Source organism: Watersipora subatra, chromosome 1, assembly GCF_963576615.1.
Source record: "Watersipora subatra chromosome 1, tzWatSuba1.1, whole genome shotgun sequence".
Lineage (NCBI taxonomy): Eukaryota > Metazoa > Bryozoa > Gymnolaemata > Cheilostomatida > Watersiporidae > Watersipora > Watersipora subatra.
In genome coordinates, this window is record NC_088708.1 from 73,482,405 (window position 1) to 73,505,044 (window position 22,640).

Sequence of the window (22,640 nt, forward strand, 5' to 3'; positions counted from 1 at the left end):
TAAACTGTACGACCATATATAATACTGTTGTTACAGTTAAATTGTACGACCATATATAATACTGTTGTTACAGTTAAACTGTACGACCATATATACTACTGTTGTTACAGTTAAACTGTACGACCATATATAATACTGTTGTTACAGTTAAACTGTACGACCATATATAATACTGTGTTACAGTTAAATTGTACGACCATATATAATACTGTTGTTACAGTTAAACTGTACGACCATATATACTAATGTTGTTACAATTAAACTGTACGACCATATATAATACTGTTGTTACAGTTAAATTGTACGACCATATATAATACTGTTGTTACAGTTAAATTGTACGACCATATATACTACTGTTGTTACAGTTAAATTGTACGACCATATATACTACTGTTGTTACAGTTAAACTGTACGACCATATATAATACTGTTGTTACGGTTAAACTGTACGACCATATATAATACTGTTGTTACAGTTAAATTGTACGACCATATATACTACTGTTGTTACAGTCAAACTGTACGACCATATATACTACTGTTGGTACATGAAACGTTGCTGGAACGGATGAGTACACAGTGGTGTGAGTGTCAAGTAAGAAGATGGTTTCTATAAAGGTCTTAACACGCACTAGCATTCTGGGTAAAACTGGAACAGCTGTATCATCAGTGGGCCGCCCTAAGTCTGTCCACAGTTGTTTTTTAAAACACATAAGACAGTTTTGACAACTGCATGCCATTTTTTGTACATAATCACTATTAAATGATCTCATTTCTGGTGGCAGAAAGAAATAGCAAAAAAATGTCCCTATGATATTAATATAGAAGACAGGCTAAGGTTTAGCAACCGGCAATTCTTAACCTTTATAATGAGAAGTTAATAGTGGCCCTTGCCATGGCAGATTCTTGAATTAGTGACACAGCAAGATCTTGTAACAATGGACTTATAACGGTTTTATGCTCTGTAGTAACAGTTTATCCTATAGTTTTTGTTAAAATCGCTGCTGACATGACTGTCCATTGTGACACTTCGACACATTCTCTACACTTGTGGCCAGTGGTCACAGGATGAGACAGCATAAAGAGCTAACATTACACAAGGCAAAGGTTTTCCATGTCAAAAATTGTTATGTACACAATGACCAGCCTGGTCTAACTGTTACTCCGTGTTTGAACACGCCTGTAAGGTGTTTGTTTACTCTTAATACTGAACATTCTGGTAAAAACAAATGATTCGAGTAATATCAAGTACTTTTTGATTACGTATAGATTTTCAAATCAAATACCACAATATTACCGAATACTGTGGTATTTTGATTAATACTATTAACAAATACCACAAATTATCAAATAATCCAAAGTTTTTCACAGCTTTTTGCCAAGCAGAACTGTGTGAACTACAAATCTAGAGGACACCTTTAAAACCTAGTTCTACAGCCAATCAAAAGCTAGATGGTAATGAATACATAAAAATCTGCATTATGATTTAATGTGTCAACATACTTTAAAGCTTTTTCTGGTAGCCGATAGCTGGACTGCGTTTCTATGAGTAGATTTTAAAGGCTTTGCTCAATGTAAGATGTAGCGTGCCAGTGAATAATAAACACAAAGGACATCTGAAGGGGGCTGGACTCCAAATTCCAGAGCACAAAAGCCTGACAGATCAATCTCACAGTATTAGATAACTTTTCAATAACTGAACATTGTATAGATTGCAATGAAATATTTTTGCTATAATAGAATTATATCAAGCTGAACATGATAAGCAATGTGAATCCACAAAGTTTCAAGGCACGAGAAATGATGCAGGTATTCGTATGAACACAGCTGAATGTGTTTTGGTGCCAGATAACCATACCAGACGATCATACACTACACAATCATCTCTGCAACATATGACAGCTTCAAGGCTTGTCATCTACTTAGTATTCCAAGTCTTTAGAGGCAAAAACAGTAAAATACACAGAGAAACTGAAATGAGCAAAGCGAGATGTTGCACATAGTTTGTGCAGAGTTAGTCAACTTTTACACCTTTTGTCGATGTGTGAATGTCTATGGGAGTTGTCTACTAACACCCATCTTTTGATTGGCTCCTATTATGCTCTCAAGCAAGGATGCAGTGAAGCAGGCGATAGTTGGCTGGCGGAAGGCATTGCATATCATTTGTCTGGGATGGTTGGGTGGAAGGAGATGTGGATGAATGGATTAACATTACTGGCTTTAGCCACCACAGTTTTAGCAGTAAGTACCAGATAATGATTATCTGATTCATTAAGAGTAGTAGACATGATCCTTTCAACTTCAGAGTATCTTCATTTTTGGTTATTTAGTTTTATTTATAACCTTGGGAACACTTTTTTCAATTTAGGCGTCTTAAGATAATTTTGTTATAGAATATCGTATAGCGCCAAGTATCTTTCCTAAAAACCATTAACCCACTGTTTCAGAACAACAAAGCCAATTATGGATTGGAGGACAAACAATTGTGGGTAATGGTAAAAATTGGCTCATGAGGCTCATAAATCACAGATAGCATAAGTCAGTGGTTTATAGATTCAGTCTCTTCGCAGCCAGTGCTTGATCAGTACTTGTGAAACTAATGGGCACTCCGGCAAAGGTGTTTGCATATGGTACGAGTAGCCAGATTATATTGGCGTAAGCTCACTATTTCCACACTTGACACTATTCCTTGGCAGCTTCTCAAATCACACAAGTTATGTGACTTCTCAGCGGAGCAAGTCTTTGTCAAACTCTTGTCCCTCGGCTGTGTTAACAAGAGAAATGAGCAAAATGGCCTCTTGAGAAGTTACATGAGGTAAATTATAGGAATGAGTACAATTAGTAACACTCCAACCTTTGATGAGTGCGGTGTCTAGGTGGCTAGTGACAACTTACTCATGGTGTGAATTCATCTTTTAAAATGAGGGAATAACCTAAAATATCAAGCGGATGTCACTTATTTGTCCGCTAAACTGCCAATGAAATTTTCATTTTAGATTAGTCTGTTGAGATAGTTCATTAAATCATTTTTTCAAGAATAGGAGGAGCATATCCAAGCAGAAATGTAAAATTTGAAGCAACTAGTAAAATCCTACTTGCTGGCTACCCAGCTTTGTAATTATCCTGGCTTATCTAGAAATAATCTCTTCGATATTTCTGGCAGCATTGACGTATGTGAGCAGGTATACAAAACAACTTAAATATTCGTTCCAAAAACCCACCCTAGACTTGCCCGCTAGGTTCCCATGGTGAAACCCAATACGGTTTGTAATCATTTTAGCATTCTTAGATATCCAAAGATACGCATAGATGGTATAGGCGGCAAGTCATACTGTACTGTTAGGCTGTTGAACTGTTGATCTAGCAACGTATGAGAGGCAATAAAAGTCTCTGATGAAACTGATAAAACAATAATAAGCTTGCTGAGGATTGTGGGAGGAGGCAGCTTATCCCTTTGTTGACTTGTTTACAGACGGAGTTACCGAGCTGGAGAGACCTCTCCAAGCACTACCCAGGATACAAGCACAATGGCAAAGGGCAGTACACCAACCTAGAAATTTTTGCGATAGTGGGCAAAGCACCGCTGCCTCAAGAGCGCAAAGAGGATACATCAGCTCTGCGCCTGTCTCTGGCGTTTAACAGACTCGGTGGTGAGCATTCACTCGGCGCCACTGAAATACATATTTCAAAAAACCATGAGCATGACAGTGTGATGGGACGAGATGGACAGCAGTATATATACAGGACGATAGCTTATGGTCCATTTCTTGCTATGAAGTATGGAAGTCCAGAATTAATTCGAACAGACCCTTTAAAGCCTGGCTTAGCAGAGAAGACAATCAAAGACAGACGGGGCATAGTACGATATGTCCTCTTCCACAAGAGCAGCAAGTTGGCAGATGCTCGAATAGGGCTATGGGATTGTGATCAGCTACTCAATATGAGACAACTGAACCACATACACCATCTTATTTCTGTCGAATTCTGGGAACTTCCAGGTAACTTTCTATTTTTCTTATTAACAACATTCATTTTAGCTGAATACGCACACAGCATCCTGCCGATATGCTTTTTCTCATGCAGCGGGTGGTGAGGGCAGTGCAATTCACTAGGAAGTTAGAAGTGCTATGTTAATGAATTCAGCTAAGTTGGCTTGCAGTCAATCATTGAACGTATCCATTGCTCATAACAATGCTAATAAAAGTGAGATTATTATTTCTAAGCACAATATATAGTCGGCATGATGCATCATATTTGACTTCTAAATAGATAGGAGCTAGTCACCAGCAACGCCAAATGAATGCAACTTATTTCTTGTTGGTTTCCTTTATTGGTTTCCAACTGGTGTCACTGAAGAGCTTCGAGAGCAGGCCTAGTGGCCACACAAAGGGTTTGCCAGAGTTATATAGTAGATAACCTTAAGGTCTCCTGCGAGGCTACCCGCTATATTCTCACAGCAGCCCATCCAATCTTGTCAGATAAAGGGCTAGCATTGCATGAATTTTTATCTTCGGCTAGCAGTGTTTGTTATTTAGTAAAGATAAAAACTAAAGAAGGTGGGAGACAGACTGGAAAAAATACCTAAAAGCTAACTTGGCACTGTAAACAATCCAAGTGTAGTTCCTCAGTAAAGGTGACTAATTCAAGCAACCAAGCATCTTTAGAATGAGCTCAGGAGCAAATCTAAGTTAGGACAGTCATAGGCATGTAATAAACTCCCGTTATCAATTGTGACATTGATAAGAAAAATGCTATCAGCTGGGAAAGCTAACAGATGCTGGCATTTATATGATCGCCAGTTCATCATGTGAGGAGATAACCACTCACTGTGGGCACAATATTAGTATGCTACCCACATCTGGTTACCCTACACTCCGTATGCACGAGGCAGTGTGTAAATACTAGTCTGCGTGTGGATACAGTTCGATAGTGCTTCAAACTTTGAAACCTTAAGGAGACAAACGGCTAGGTTTCTGTTACACCAAAATCGCAAGATGAGTAAAACTGCATAACGATCCTATCATAGCTATTAAGGATAAGCTGAAGACCTTATAGAACTGCAGATGGTCAAACACGCTCTCTCTATCTCACATTAGTTAGATCTCTATGAAAAGAGCTTCTTTGTGCAAGCCTCCAGCAAAATGAAAGATGCATTGTCTTCCCTTTAGAAAAACAAATTCAAGCAAAAACATTTTATGTCATGACATTTTGAAAGTCTTTTAGAGCACGCGAAAGCCTTCCATAAGATATACACCAGCAGCTTCTCATTCAATGAAAACAAACAATTGGTAAAAATCATAATTGTTCAAATAGTGAGCTTGTAAAGGGTCTGATTCCATTAGAATACCTGATTCAGGTGAATGGCTAGGCAATTTCAATAGACTAAAAACAAGTTAAAGAGAGATTAGGGTCTTCTACAGGCAAGGAGCACCTGAGCGCTAATGGAGAATGGATAGGAGGGATTGTAGGAGCAGCCATAGAGCTCAAGCGCAAACAAAGCTGTCTCGCTGCCTAATACCCTGTTAATACTTGATATCTGCTACTCATAGACACTAGCCTTTAACCTTGGACTTCCTGCCTCCTCAAACCTCCCTAACATAGCAACTACAACACTCTATATAATTTTAAAATGACAGGGAAAACAAGGAGCTTCTTCCTTTCATGGCATTATTACTGGTAATCATTGCTTTGCCGACTGTCATAGGTAAACCAGAGGCACTTCAAAAGAAATGAATATTTAAATGTTGTTCTACTTTGATTTCAGGAAGCAAATGTGAAAACTCTGACAAGTAATTCAGCCACACCCGAAAAATAAAGCTATGCCAAAGAGGGGAGAGAGCGAAAGAGAAGAAACATTTAAATCTGGTCGAGTCTTGCTACGCATCCAGTGATCGCTGTGAAGGTCACTTAACATCCAGACAGTGTGGCAGTATTCTCTGCATCCTGATTAGCTTGCCATACGCCTGACAAATATGATATTTAGTACTTCCAGTTCAGAACTGTCAATCTTTGACCAACTAAATCGGTGGATACAATTAGTCAGTAAGATTGGGGATCATCACACATGTAAGGATTAGGTGAGGAGATGCTGCTATTCATTGTATTGTATTTAGACCAGTGTCACAGAGGTGTTTACATCATGCAATGTTAATATATATAATATTTCATGCGCACAGTCACATGCCATCTTACATGACAGCTGAGACGGGAGACGGATTACATTTGATATCACTAGACACCTGCCTCTACCAAGCTTTCCTGTCACTAACTCTTCTGTCCATTGTATATTTTTCTGTTTCTCACGCATTCATATTCTTACTGGCCACCCAAAGAAGAGTATATTTTTGAATTAAATTATTCCTATTTTCAGCATTGTAAATAAACCTATGCCAGTGAATAATTAATGGCTTACTGTAATGCATTAGAGCTTTGTGTCAAAACCTTTTGTCATCAGATGGGCAATGTGATTACATAAACTTCTTTTCGTTCTGACTAGAATATTGGTTATTCTGATTCTGATGCTACTTATAATGATGGGCTTATGACCATACACCCAGTCTTTTACAAATCTTAGTATAATCTTGCTAAAGTGTTATATGATTGGCCAATAGTGGCAGGTGATGCGTTACTGAGGATTGGAAGCATGGGAGTGAAAGAGATAACATTTGCCCAGCTGAGGCTCATCAAATCTCCAGTTGACTGGTTTGGCGGCAGATAATGGACAGCAGACCAAATGACATCTGCTTCACAGCAATGAAATACAAAAACATGATACATAAAATTCTTTTGATGACCAATTAGTAAGTGCTATAATGGGAGTGACAAAATGCCCAGTGAACACTTAACACCTCTATGCGAATGCAGGAGCCAACCGCAAATCGCTGCTCGTAGTATCCTCGAGAGGCATGCGGGTGTCAACTACCCGACACTAAGAGCACCCCTTAGCAATAATTAATCATTAAATTTTCAGCATAACAATGCCACTGGGGTGCTACTTGCACCTTGCAAGATAAGCAAACTTGAGAAATAAAAACAAATGTGTGTACTTTGTGGGCCAAAACATGTAAACAAAAACGCAGCTGCACAAAGTTGCAGTTTTTCTTAGATGTAGATCAGAGATGAGTGAGTGTAGTGCTTGAGTAATTGTTTGTTCTTTTTCTTTCTGCCTAGCATGAATATCTCTAAACTCTTAAAACAGCATTCCCTAACATGACTGTTTATGAATTCACAATCAACACCAAAAAACAATAGTGCCTTATGTATTGTTATGGCTTCCTCAGTAGTCTGTATCATCGCCATTGAGCTTCAGGAGTCGCAGAGAAAAGAGTTCAACTCCTCACCAGCGTATTTTTCATACTCAAGTCAGTACACCTTTGACTCACAGATAAATTATTGCACCATAATTCCATTCTGCTGATAATAAAATGCAACGCAGACCACATGATAATTCACGTAGCCTTTTTGTATCGGTCTACTGCTCAATAAAAGGCAGTCTTTCTCATCGGCTGTGAGCACAGCAAGCTCAACGTACCCCTTAATTGCTGTGTATAAGTAGTGTCATTTTCAGGACTGGTGCTGGGTATGAAGTAGCTCTTGGCACATAGCTAAATGCAGGATGAGCTGCCATAGACTCCGAGCGCATCCTGTATATCAATGTTACATATCACTCCCTTTCTTTTGAATGCCAAGCATGAGCAAATAATCTAAGTTCTTTTCTGATTCTCTTCTGATGTGTCATTCATTTGTTGTTGACAACGTTCCATCAAAAGCCAATTTCAAACCCATTCCTAATTGATGCTTTTTATAACTTGCTGGAATTGGACAATCTGGAGACAAAAGAAAGACTTGCAAACACTGTCACTGTCAATCCTGACACTTATACGTTGGTGTGGAAACCTGTAAAGTGGAGATGCAAACTGGGAGGGTCAAACGAAAGCAGCTTTTCTCAGAATATCCATGCATCTCCAAGAGTTTTCTAAAGACACTTCTTGCAACAGAGCTTCCTCGCTATGTGATTATACCATGACTAATTATAATTGCCCTCCATAAGCATAACATAAATATCCTGCTGATTACTCTACATATTTATTGCATTGCGGACTTCTTTATCTTGGGAGGAGATGAGATCCTTCAGGTCTGTCATACATTCTTCAACTGCCAACGGAATTGCTTTCAGCCAGTTGAGAGGAAAAGATGAAAGCCTCGCGCTGGCAAGCAGACTGTTGGAATGACTTTCATGGTTTTTGAAAAAGAAAAAGGTGATAGAGAATATAGAAGCTCGGCCGTTAGGGAAAGCTCAAGCTTGTCCCATTTTCAACCACTGGTTAAACTAGCTACACTAGCTAATATATATTATCAGAAACTCCAATAAATGTAACTTGTTATAAAACACAGTTTCCTAAAGAATGCAAAGCAAAAATCGTCTTTCATTAGCAGTTCATTCACTTGGCTTACCCTAAATTAGAGTTGACTGCTGTCACTGAGAGCTAAAAAGACCGAGCGCTACAGCAATCTTTAAATAATCAAGAAAACTACTAGAGTCACATATATGCTGGGTATAATGCATCGTAACTTTATTTTAAAACCAGAAAAAGCTATATTGCACTTGTGAGCATTTTACCTACTTACAAACTGAGATGTATAACTCAGATAAGCGCAACTCTATCTAAACAAGGCTTAATTGAATAAGTCTGTTATAGGATTCCTTCAACAAAGCATAGCGCCTCATTACACCTCCTACGACTCATATTTGGTGACAATCATCAGACATCATTTTGCCCACTACTCAGAGTCGCCCAGCACCTAGCAACTATAATTGAAGGAGGTATGACAAATTCAAATGCTATACAGTTGTGAAACTACCTGAGGGGAGACAACTTCATTTGCGGTCACCGTATGGTCAGTTGTTGAGTAGCTACTATTCATTAGAACGTATACATGTATATGGTTGGCTTGTTTATAGCCAATATTTTCACAGAGCCTTACTGATGATGATAAATAGTGGCTAATCAAAAACTTTTCAATATTGACTCAGAATAAGGCTGCTCAGTTGGCTGAGCATTGTTAAAGGTATCTAGAATATCGGCGCTTGAGTCCTTTAATAATGACATGAGGTGATTCCTACAAATCATCTCATACCATTCATACAATATTTTTAACGTTTCATTAATTTATGTCACTTTTTTATTAGTTATTGTTTTAAAACAATTTTAAATATGATAGACACAAAAAGAGGAATTGTCTTTTCTGGTTGAAGTATGAAAACATTCAGTTTTTTATTTTCTCATTACGAGTTTACACGGGCTACAACCTTGGCAGATGAAAATAAATAGTAGGCCTAGGCATTTCTTGAGCATATTATTAAATGAATGACAGACTCGGAGCATATTAACATTTAGTGGCAACTTTTTGTCTTATTTAATCTGGTAAAACTTTATTTCTAGATAACAAAAAATAGCAAAAACAATCTTGTTATGCATAATTAACAAAGCTGTCAATAAGAACTCATCATGACATAGAAATATTCCGAAACGTATTTATCTACCTATTTACTATTGCATGCAGCAAATATTGCGTTTATAGATATTTTTAAGATCCTCTACCTATCCACTAAATGGTTACTTTAGTATATTCTGGTAAAGACTGAACTCCCACAACAGAGAGAATTATTTAACCAACAAAGTAGAGCTAAGCCACATCAACGAGAAGTTGCTTTCGGCATGTCTTTGGCTTTTGTTAGAACTACGCTTAAATTATCAGCTTGGAAGGGCTTAAACAGTTTTAAAACTGCATCGAATTAGATTTTAAAAAGTAATGACATTTGACATTCACCTTTTCTCATGGCCAATATGATTGGCCAATTATAGCATCCATGGTGCGTCTAAGTCAATATATCTATGTAACTTGTGTACTTAACGCTATTGTTAGGAATTGCTTTTAGCTATCAGTCTATGCTACGGGGAAATTGACACAAAACTAGTGGTCATGCGATGGCAGGGTGCAGCGCCCCTTTCCTAGCTGTTGATCTCGTCAGATGCAGTAATGGAAAGGATTCGATGAGCATCCGGAAAAGCAAAGCTATACGTATTCAGCGAACGAATCATCGGTAGCAAAAGGGGCAGGCATGAAAAATCTATTGGCAAATGGTTGATTTTAAATTAAACCTTTCTACAAACCTTACAGATAGGCATCGGCAGCGGTGAAGGTTGATTATTCAAGTGATTTAACACTTCTATGAAAATGATGAGTTATACTAGAGACATATTGAAAGCATTTTTGTTGATTAATTGTTGACATTCTAAGGTAATTTTTAGTTGCAATACTGAGATCATAGTACAACCTACAAACATGACCACGCCAGCACAAAATAATTACCCCACAAGCGGCCTGTACCATTTCGTATATTGTTCTAGGAGGTAATCCGGTGAACAGTTTCAAACTTATTTTTGAACTTTCACTTGCGGTAGTAGGATCATGTTGGATAGGTTTTATTACTGTGATAAATATTGAGATTAAAGTAGTAATTATTACAGTTCCCAGTAAGCCAGATTATATATTGTGCAACTCAAGTCATCAACGAGTATGGAATACTTGCAGTGAGTGAAAGTTTGTATCTGAGCATCGCTATGTCTAAATTTGATATTAGTTCAGGGCATGCGCTGCTACGAATAAATAGGCCTTATATACATATAACTGAAACACCAAGACACAACAAGAACAGGAATTATAAGTAGTATTTTGGTTTAATATTTTAGTCAGCTTAATATTAGTATAATAGCTTAGTATTTAATATTTTACTCAAAAAGTTTAGTTTTCCTTTTAAAAATAATCTGACGTATTGCTCTCTCCCTCTTTCTTCCTTTCCCTCCCCTCAAGAAAGGCATGTACATGCATATAGGGTCTGACGCAAAAAAAAACTTTGAGACACAAACCCTCGCCCTAGACCACATCCTTGAGAATATTCTCTGGTATAGAAATGAGTCTATTTAATCTCTTCTCATACAGACAAGAATTTCTGTAAATCCTGACATGAAAAATTTCATATTTAATGGTTTGGTCGTGATTCATCAGGTATGAGTTCTCGATACAGCGGAACCTATTCTAAGGTTTAGCAAAGACATTGAAACCTAGATTCATCGCAAGTCTACAGCCATTGAATCAGCAAATGACTTCAGTTTGTCTTCTTTCTAACACGTACAACTACTTGTACAATTTGTTCAAAAAAGCATATCTAAATTCTGCTAACAAGCTGCTCATAACTTGTTCACAACCAAATAACTTGTTCACAACCAAGTTACCTCAACAAGTAATACAAATTCAAAGGCCAGACAATTAAATAACGATGATAGCCTTAGTTCTCAACAATTCTGAAGGCTGAAATAAAGACAATTGGAGGCAGTAACGCTCGCAACGCGCTTGATATTTTCATCTGTTATTCTGTCCTTATTGGTTAGCCGACTGCCAGAGAATAATATAACCAAAACCAGAGAAGCACTAATAGAAAGAAGCTCGACTTATAATAACAACTCGATTGCTTCAAAGTAAAATAAATCCATACCGAATAAAACTTTCAAATACAAATACTAAAAATTATATTAAAAGCATCATAATAAAATTAATTTCTAAAAATGCTAAGGTTCCAAGATTACAGCCCTGTCTGGCGCTTCTAGAGCGCTTCGCGGAGCATTCATTGCAAGGCTCTCGCTAGTACTAGTATTTCACCTCATTTCACCATGCCTCTCACTTCACCATGCCTCTCACTTCACCATGCCTCTCATTTCACCTCTGGTCTGCTTCAGGCATCAAATTAATGTTTCGTGATTTATACAATATGGCTAGATGGCTCTCTTTCAACCAGCCATAGCAAACGAAAATGCAATCTGACAGGATCATCATCATCATCATCTGACATGCTAGGAGGTATTGTGTAACTTACGTATATTGAGCTGTACCTTGGCCAAGTCTGCCAAATTCCAGCTCGCACTGATAGAGAGGCCTACAACAACAAGCAATTGTCAAAGCCTGGCAACCAACACTCGGTGTGTCATGCCAGTGCGTCATGGGAGCACCAGCAAGCCATGCCATCTCTAATGGCTGTCATTAGATTGGCAAATTGACTGTCAATTGCAGCCAGGAGCCACAGTAAGAGAACAAAGGAGCTCACACTACATACGGATGATACACAGAAGCACATATCCTATGGCAGGACTCCCGCGCCAATGAGTCAAATCCATCGGAATGCTTTACCAAGTACAGCAAGGCACAAGTTCTCACGAATCTCTTCTAACATGTGTTTACATAGCTGCTGGAGCGTCAGTCATTAGTTGCACAATCCTGGCAAAGTATGCTGCCATACAAAGTTTTTATAGTGATTGTGGGTATCCGAATTTAGTACATATTAGAAAACACAGGAAAACTTATTAGTTATCCGCACACTGCTATTGTAATAAAAAAGCTAGACACACGGAGTCAATGATATGCTGGTTCCATGATGTTGACTAGACGATCTTAATATAATATAATCACCTAATTACACACAAATTGCTATGAGAGTTTGTGCCATTCATTTGATTTCTTCATCCTCAGGCGCCTCGAATGTCTTTTTAACCCCTTGAATATAGGTTGTTGCCTACTTTAGCAGGAAGATGCTCACATATACATCTGGGGAAACAGGAATGTTGTAAGGCTCTAGTCTGAGCACTAATCTAGACCTCTTGTATAACACCAGGTTCAGCGTCAAACCCCTGCTGGTTATGATCAATTCAAATACTCTTATTTCTTAAGATTAATAACTGCACTTATAATCATGACTTGCATTTAGTTTATATTCCCCAAGTACTAGGTTCAGCTTTTATGATCGAGCAGACACTAACCCATCGTACAGTATGACTTATTGACCAAAACTCTTTTACTTATTATTGTGACAACCATATGAGTGGCGACACATCCGATGCCCCCCCCTCTACAGATAGTACTCCGTATTTAAATTGCTTATAAGATCTGATGAGATATTTAAACTACATGTAGGCCCTATATTAAATCGGAAAAATTGAGTCGTTAAAATATTAGTAATATTTTACAACCGCATATTAAAACATTAAGAAAATTAATATTGGATTAGCAAAAACAATTTAAAGAAATATGCCAGTTGACGCCATCAATGTCCGCATTAGCTCAATTCACACCATACAACAGGAGCACGGGTATTACACCCGTGTTCACACAAGTCCCAATAGTTTCCCATCAGGTCTGCCTTTGTACTGCTCAGTGTGAATCACGCATAAGCTAGACTACAGTGATGTACGAATTGAAGCAAGAGCAACGCTGACTTGGGATGTTATGTCTAGTATATTATGTCTAGTATATATTATGTCTAGTATATATTATGTCTAGTATATATTATGTCTAGTATATTATGTCTAGTATATTATGTCTAGTATATATTATGTCTAGTATATATTATGTCTAGTATATATTATGTCTAGTATATATTATGTCTAGTATATTATGTCTAGTATATATTATGTCTAGTATATTATGTCTAATATATATTATGTCTAGTAATTATGCTGAATGTTTGTGTAATTTATCTAAAACTTGTCCAGAAATGAGCGATTATCAATACATCAGAAACCAATAATAAACACCTATTTTATGTAACAAAAGCTAAGATGCAACCCTTTTTAGGACATAAACCTCCTTGGGCATTTTTTGAAGGGTTGTATCACCCACAAAAAGCTTCACAAATCAAACAAAAAGCTGACAAGCAGCGAGTTTATTTTTAAACAAAACATGTTCCTTGTGTAGGACTAGGAATATCCCTCACACAGTAGAGTCCTATGTCACATAAAAGAGTCACATGTCCCCACAAGGGTCATATGCCACACAAAATAATCATATGAAAAGAGTTAAATGTGATACACAAGTGCCATATACCGTATAAAGAGCTGGAATGCTACACAAGGTTGACATGTCACACAAGAGTCATGCCATACAAGAGTGTCATATTTAATACACTAAGGTGACATATTAAACACATCCAATATGTTATATACAAGAGTCATATGTTACACATTAAGGTCATATGTTACATATTAAGGTCATATGTTACACATTAAGGTCATATGTTACACATTAAGGTCATATGTCATACATATGTCATACATGTCATATGTCATAGGTCATATGTCATGTCTGATATGTTCGCCACAAGAGTCAGTAATGGAAGTTACTGACTCTTGTGGGACAACATTACAGTTGTCCCACATAATGATCATATATGTTTGAGAGTCGTATGTCAGACACTAGGGCCATATGAGAGTTGTCAGTTACATACAATATATAATAGAGCTGTGAGATGTGACATAGAACTACCTTCAGTAGTCACAGTAAGATAATTGAACAAAGGAGAGACGAGAATACTCAGACGACTAACCATCAGACCAAGACATTAATCAAAGTTAATCCGTTCCTATATTTGCATTGCATGTTGAAACTGTTGTATGTTGAAAGTGTTGTATGTTGATGCATTGTATGTTGAATCATTGTATGTTGAATCATTGCATGTTGAAGCATTGCATGTTGAAAGTGTTGTATGTTGAAGTGATGTATGTTGAAGCTGTTGTATGTTGAAGCATTGTATGTTGAAACTGTTGTATGTTGAAGCTGTTGTATGTTGAAGCATTGTATGTTGAAACTGTTGTATGTTGAAGCTGTTGTATGTTGAAGCATTGTATGTTGAAACTGTTGTATGTTGAAACTGTTGTATGTTGAAGCATTGTATGTTGAAACTGTTGTATGTTGAAGCATTGTATGTTGAAAGTGTTGTATGTTGAAGCAAGTATTCTTATAAGAATAGGTTGTATTTAATTCACTCCACAAACCAAAACCTAACAATAAATACTTCATGTAAAAAACTTCAGCAAATAAAACTATATTGAAACTAAATGTAAAAACTATATGTAACACATAAGAAACTAAACAAAGTACCAATCATCCAAATGAGGCTTTGATTGTCACTATGCCGTCATATTGAAGACAGGCAAATGAACTTGTTGCCATGGAGATGGAGACAAACTGCGCGTAGGAGGAGGTGATAGAAATATGAAGTTGACAAAACTTAGATTAAGTGAACTTTAAATTACAATGGCTTAAGTCTCTAGCCTCTTCAACCCTTCTTTCAAACTTTTTTTCTTTTCCAATGCTTCTATTTTCTTCTGGGTGATGACTGCCAAATGGCTTTATAGATCTTATAAAAATTTGAACCATAAATGTTTGCTGAAGTTTTTTATGATTTCTTGTTACTAACCTTTTTGAAATACTTTGCTTACAAAAAGAATATAAAAATATATATATAGAAAAAATTATTAAAAAAAAATGAGGCACTGTTTGATACTATTTTGATACCAAAGAACTATGTGAGAGACATCGTTGTACACACGTACTGATCTACAAACTGCAGTGTTTTGAGAAACTATGACGTTGCATGTTGTAAATTATTTCAAATGCTGCAACAAATATTCAATCAAATTTTACATCAGAGGTTTGTTAAAAATATCTGTATTGTTAATGTTTAACTGTTCTGTATATCATAGATTTAAGTACTCACAAGCTGTGCTCAGCCAGAACAAGTCTTGTAACAACGAGTTTAAGGTCTGAAGAGCCCGGCCTCTCTGAAAGATAGGCAGTGTATATAAGAGATGAACTGTCTTCCCTCTCGAATGAAAATCTACAATAGTTCAACCAAAACCACGTCAATGGTTTCGCCTGAACCCGTTTAAGAACGCATCTATGGAGCACCATGAAAATAGCAATCTATTTATACGTGCAAAGATGTCTAATAGTAATCATATACATACAACCTTTGCTGAATCTTTTTAACAGAGTCGAGTTTGATTATCATAACTAAACCAAATAGTCTAAATCTCCCAAACATTAAATTTTCTCACATTTTGGCATATATGATCCAGATCATGGCATAGACATGTATGATCTAGATAATGGCATATATGATCGAGATAATGGCACATATGATCCAGATAATGGCTCACAGGATCCAGATAATGGCACACATGATCCAGATAATGGCACATATGATCCAGATAATGCAGTCAGCGTGCAATAAGAAATAATGAGCGCTATCATTGGGAGTAAACAAGAATGCGAAAAAAAATACAAAAATTATAGGAATTTTGCGGAGGGGTGTCCAAATGTTGATTAGAAGAATCTTACCATTCACAAGCCAAACTAAGTGAAAAATGTGAACGACCTGAGCTATTCCTATAGTTCAGCATTGTGGATTGATACACCTTAGATCGTTTACCATCACAATAATTGTAGTGATTTTGTAATTCTTGCTTGTATTTCTAGCTCTCTCCTCTAGTTTTATTTAGTTTTTTATGTTATATGCCGCCTGCTGGTTACTGCTGACTCACCCTTTAAAACAATAAAATGTGTTCAAATACACGCCATTAGTTCAGGATATTGTGGTAAAAAAAGAGTTCTTGTCAGGTCACAGAGGTGGGCAGTTGCTGCTTGCTTGACCAGCTGTTGCTGGGCTCTTGCTTCCTCGGTTCTTTAGGAGAGCCCAGTTTTTGAGTGGTGCTCTAGCGTGGAACGTTTTCTGGTGGGGCCAGTAGGAGTGCGACAGCACCTATGTCCCATTTTGCTGCCAGCGATACTTTCAGACTGCTCAATCAGTTAGCAATTTGCAATGCATCAGACCAGATGCAATTCGCTTTAGAAATTTATACTTTATCATTTTATTGTCAGTACGTACACTACGCAAAGTTAACGTTTTAACCATTTGTTCAAAGCTAAGTGCTAAGGAGGCAAAAGGTATGTCACATTTTTTGTATATTATATTTTATGCTTTACTGTCGAATTATTTACTCTGTAATTGCTGTTATGTAATTGTCACAATTGCATTTATGTCTCATTTATACATGCAGTTTTCATTTGCTATTATAGCTCATGTGAGCATTTTGCTTAGTGCTACTTGTTCTATTGCAGACTTCACGGTGTGTTTTGACCATTATGTTTGGAGAATGAATAATAATGAGCATTACATAGTAACACTTCCTTAGTCGAGTCATTTCACATCAGTGAATCTAAGCCAATCTAGCAATTTAGCCAACTGAATTGCTATAATAATGTTGCATCATTATTGTTACTGTTTTTCAATGACCAGAAACTCAGCATTTCAAGTGTGTTTCTGAATGAAAAATAGCTTGTGGGGTTGAACAAAATCACCTTCACCTAAAAAGCAACAGTGCATACCACTTAATTGTTCAATGTGGTTTGAGCCATTCTTGTCTGGCACGTGTCTGTCTAGTGTTTAAATTAGTCTATATTTGATAGTGATTTTCACCACATAATATATTTCTAAATCCCATTGAAAAACCACTCCTCAAGCATTCCCTGTAACTTTGGAAATAGATAGCAAACACCACAAGTTCAAAAAGTTTTCTTCTTGCATGGTATGCTCTATAGCACCTCAATCTGGCGCAGCCCCGAGGTCTTCATAAAACATATGTCTATCTACCAGTCTCTTTATGATATAACACGTACTGAGCCTTTTTTGTAACACCGGCTATAGTCGGAACAAAAACTGACACATTTGCCCTTATCGCAACAGAGCCTCACAATTATGGTGGTCTCTACCAGAATATTATGGCAGCAATTATTCACATAGACTCACTGCTGCAAGGCTTGAAACTTGGTCCTCTTACACAGCAACTTCTGTGTTCCTATTGACATGGTGCGAATGACTGAGACCTGAAACCAACCAACAGCAGGTGACTAGCGCCTGGTCCTACTCATAAATTTCTCAAGAATACATAAAACTACTAAATTGTTAACTTAAAGGGAACATTTGGTTGTTGAAGATAAAACTTGCTAAGCAAACAAACAACAAGATGATGTTATAGGAAGGACTGACTGCAGGAGTGGTGAGTGCGTCTCGGAGTCCGAGTGCGAGTCTCTTGTAGAGCTGGATAAGTGATTTATTAGGCTCTGCCTTGTAGATGAGTCCGCTAGCTGTAGGATAAGGAAAGACAAGGGTGGTAAGACGAGTTGACAGTTTTATGGATTATATGTCTTACAGCCCCGTTCAATACCGATCATGTTATCACCATTCTTATAAATAGCTAAGTCAAAAGACTGCAAAGTAATTTGTTGCCAGTTGCATTTCCTGGCTCATTACTGCAATAAGACTTTTACCTTTGATGTGCTATTAATTGGAATAGAAAATAGCTCTTTTTACAATGATAATTAATGGACCAAAGTTAGCCTCTAGGTTGCTCAAGCCTCCACTAATTGAGCACCAACCTGACAGATAACTCTCATGCTATCCCCACTAGAACTCCACGCAAAACTCTTTAGTGCAAAAAGGGTAATTCAGTCGAAAAACGGAAGAATCCAAAACTTTTTGCAAAATTCCATAATTTTAATTAACTTTTGAAAGGAATTGGTCAAAATGTCATCATCCATCATGGCTTTAGGAAAATCAATCTTTGGTTTGCCTTCCATGGCTGAGCAAATCAGAGTAACCAACCTATAGGCATGATAATGATTCAAACGTGTCTCAGAAATGCCTAAAGAGCTCATCCCACAACCGGAAACTTCAGCTGGACGAGGAACGGTCACAGGCTGAAGATTAAATTGAGCACTCAGTTTGATTCAGTTAGACTCAACCAAGACTTTGATTGAATACTCAGTTTGATTCAGTTAGACCCGACCAAGACTTTGATTGAACACTCGGTTTGATTCAGTTAGACTCAACCAAGAGTTTGATTGAACACTCAGTTTGATTCAGTTAGACCCAACCAAGAGTTTGATTGAACACTCAGTTTGATTCAGTTAGACCCGACCAAGACTTTGATTGAACACTCGGTTTGATTCAGTTAGACTCAACCAAGAGTTTGATTGAACACTCAGTTTGATTCAGTTAGACCCAACCAAGCGTTTGATTGAATACTCAGTTTGATTCAGTTAGACTCAACCAAGAGTTTGATTGAATACTCAGTTTGATTCAGTTAGACCCAACCAAGACTTTGATTGAATACTCAGTTTGATTCAGTTAGACCCAACCAAAACTCGAGTTTGATTGAACACTCAGTTTGATTCAGTTAGACCCAACCAAAACTCGAGTTTAATTGAACACTCAGTTTGATTCAGTTAGACCCAACCAAGACTCGAGTTTGATTAGATAATATATATGGTGAGAGAATTTAATCATCAATATGGTTTTCACAACAGGTTTATTTGCTAAGAATGGAATCACATCAGAATAAATCACAAAGTAGAACAAGGTTACTTTATTCAGACAGTAATTGTTGGCAAGGCTGGTTGGATAGTAATGCTATTAGTAATGAAATATTCGATCTATTGTTACTATAATTGTTTATATGCTGAGAATGCTGTTTGATTCAAATTTGCATGGCAATTGATCACAAATATCGATGTTATAGATGAAATATGGGCAGTAGTGTGGACACTCTTTAAAGCACATCAATTACATATAAGTACTTTTATCATATATTTCAGTACACCATATAGTCTTGGCTTTCGAAAGAGCCTATATTCAACACACAAAGAATAATAGAACTATGAAAAACAGAGTGTCAAAAGTATGTCCTGCAAAAAAAACACTTGGTTGTGGTTCCCACAATGTGATGTCATAATTATCATCTAGCTTAAGGTCGTCGATCCCTATCACTGTCATTGAGGCTACGCTTTTTTGACAATCAGTGCTCTTAAACCCAGAGAGCGCTAATAATAAACTAGCATTCTAGATATTCAACAATGCTCGAGGATCGTGCTAACGCCCGAACAATACAAACACATTTTCTGGGTTAATAGATTTCGGGTGATTGTTAGAGTTTGCTTTTTTCACCCTTTCGTTCATTTTAAACATTTATGGTAATTATTATCACACCGTTTTATATGATGGCATTGTTTGACCCATACAGAAATGATCAATAATGTGATTAGTAACTAATTAGTAATTAAATATCAAAAAGAAAAAAATTAAAATACAGTCAAACATGGATAACTCGGCCACGGATAGCTCGAAAACATGGTTAATTCGAACAGTTTCTTTGGTCCGTTCCCACGTAATGATAAATTGCTATAGATAACTCGAACTCAACACTGTTAATTCGAACTGTTTTTTTGCCCAACGGCTACCGAAACGGTTGTTATCGCTTTAGAAAATCACTTTATTCAAAGCCATAGAGGTAAACCTCATCTTTTCGTAATTCATAAGCGTTGTTATTACCACCATCGGCAAAATAATTTTGTCAACGACTTTTCTAAAGGTTTGGTCAAATTTGATTTATACTGCTATACGATTAATAGCACGGGCTTGCCGGGTCACGCGCGCAAGGATATTCGCCACGCACATACAAAACAAAAACAGCATGTTGTTTTGTATGTGCGTGGCGAAAATCCTTGAGTGCATGACCCGGCTAGCCCGTGACGAATAGTTTTCCGACGTTGATTCCGTGTTGAATCAACGTCGGAATGTTGAATGTTTAAAACGTCTTAAAATTGTGTTTATTAAACGTATACGTTGTCTTAGCTAAAAAACTATTCATCGTTTGACCTAAACACAGAATACGTGTGTACATTCAATAAGTATCCATTCAAAAAGCGTGAGTGATATACAATGTACCGTTAAACCTCGTAAAACTTTTAATTGAACTGCCTCGGAGTGTTGCTCTTAACGAATCCCAGGTAAAGTAAGGGATTTTTCTTTGGTAACTTTTTCTTGAAGTTGCATAAACTTCAAGAAAAGTCGGCAAAATTGATTGTGGGTAAAACGCTCAAAAGAAAAAGATGTCTTTTCTTTTGAGCATTTCAACAACGATCAAGTTTTGCCAATGTCAATCTAAAAAAACGTCCTGGCAATAACATCACCTCAAACAACAAACCAATCTCAAGTGATAGAAAAATCTCTATACTTTTTGATAAAAACGTTTTAAACTTTACATTAGAAGCATTTAATTTGAAACAAGCCATTTGTGCTTTTGATTTATATTATAGTTTGCATATGTACATGTATCTACTAATAAATAAGTAAATACATGGACTTGTGACAGTGCTCTGATAACTTGAACGCTCTGATAATTCGAACACTTTTGCTCGGTCCCGTGAAGTTCGAGTTATCCATGTTTGACTGTATTTATATTATGTTATATTCGAATAAATTATATGGAAAACAGAAAACAGATGTATTATACAGTTAAATTAATCACTTTGTGTATGATACTAGCTTATAGGCAGATTATGTTATTTACAGTAAGCTTCTCTATTTTGAACAAACCCGGAGTGCAGTGAGTCAACCCCAACGATTGATTTAATTTAATTGACTTCTACAACAAAATTAAACAAAAACAGAAATGACTACTAACAACATACCTAGTTGTTAACCACCCATGGTGCTAAAGGTAATGAAATCACATCGATTAAATTGTGACCTGCAGTGGGGTGGCCCTAGGACTATATGTAAATTGCACTCTTGCTAGATCATGCAATGCTTGAAATTAATTAGCCTCAGTCGTGCCCCTCAACATCACATTAAAAAGAGAGGGCTAGTGCATAATATCATCGGGAAAATATAGTATGGTGCTTGGAATCGGAGTTATTTATTATAAAAATAATCCGTACATGGAGAGCTAATGACACGGATTCCTTTGTCATCTTCATTGGTTCTCTGGAGTTGTCCTACCTTCGCCTGCCACTAGCGTCATTATCGTAGTTGATAAATATAAGCGGTAAGCGATACAAATAAGCGGTAAGAGCACACAACACCGAATATGAAAATTGTGATGTCATAATTTCCGAGCCTATACCATTGAACATTTCTGCGGTAGAGCTCTGGGGAAATCCTATAAACACCAACCAATGTCTGTCTCACCATGTCAAACAATGGCTCATTTGAAAGCCAAGATATTGAAGAACCTGAATAAGCTGAAACAGTACTTATGTAATTGATGTGCTTTAAATAAGTGTAAATTTACATTCAACTTGGTAGTCTAAAGGCTGAGGCAACTGTGTTAAGAATTGACACTATCTGCACTTAGTACAAAATTAAGCTATAAGCATGTGATATGAAGTGAGGCTGTATGAGGTGATGTATACAATGTAATGTGCAATGTGATGCATACAATGTAATGTGCAATGTGATGTATACAATATACATGCACGTCTATTGTACAAGTATATATATACATCTTCTACAAGAGACATGTAAAACAAATATGCTAAACCTTATTGGGCATTTTACAGCACTCAGTTACTAAAGCTCCAAAAACACTTGTCTGTGAACTCCTTTTGCACTATATCCATGCTAGTCCAAGGTACAGGAGTTGCCTTCTCGGTGAACGTGTACTAAATATGAAGATAAAGGTGAATATAAAGCCTCCCATCCAAGGGTATAACACATGCCCACTGGCTAACAGATGTATGGCTTGGGCCGTTGGCAATGTCATACCTGCAAGGTGTGGAATGCTAGTAAGATTATCCCAAAGGTTGTTCTCTGTAAGTTTGAGGGGAGAAACTAGGTCATCATCCCTCAAATACTGCCCTACCTTCTCGAGTCTGATACGGGAGTTGCTTTCCTACAATTGGATGGG

General features: G+C 37.1%; 2 protein-coding genes across 2 annotated transcripts in view; one reads left to right on the top strand and one right to left on the bottom strand.

Moving 5' to 3' along the window:
- The window catches only part of LOC137391375 (anaphase-promoting complex subunit 4-like), a 48,131-nt gene that overhangs the window by 12,524 nt on the left and 12,967 nt on the right, over nucleotides 1–22,640 (bottom strand). The window contains exons 12-16 of the mRNA XM_068077834.1: nucleotides 22,499–22,625; nucleotides 17,942–18,039; nucleotides 17,702–17,778; nucleotides 15,611–15,730; nucleotides 11,939–11,998 (exon numbers count right to left, since the gene is read on the bottom strand). Of these exons, the coding sequence (XP_067933935.1) occupies nucleotides 11,939–11,998; nucleotides 15,611–15,730; nucleotides 17,702–17,778; nucleotides 17,942–18,039; nucleotides 22,499–22,625 (482 nt within the window). The remainder of the gene's footprint in view (nucleotides 1–11,938; nucleotides 11,999–15,610; nucleotides 15,731–17,701; nucleotides 17,779–17,941; nucleotides 18,040–22,498; nucleotides 22,626–22,640) is intronic.
- Nucleotides 2,150–6,495, top strand: LOC137395129 (uncharacterized). Its single transcript, XM_068081941.1, has 3 exons — nucleotides 2,150–2,244; nucleotides 3,476–4,001; nucleotides 5,768–6,495. The coding sequence occupies exons 1-3, from the start codon at nucleotides 2,176–2,178 to the stop codon at nucleotides 5,794–5,796; spliced, it is 624 nt and encodes a 207-aa protein (XP_067938042.1). The 5' UTR covers nucleotides 2,150–2,175; the 3' UTR covers nucleotides 5,797–6,495.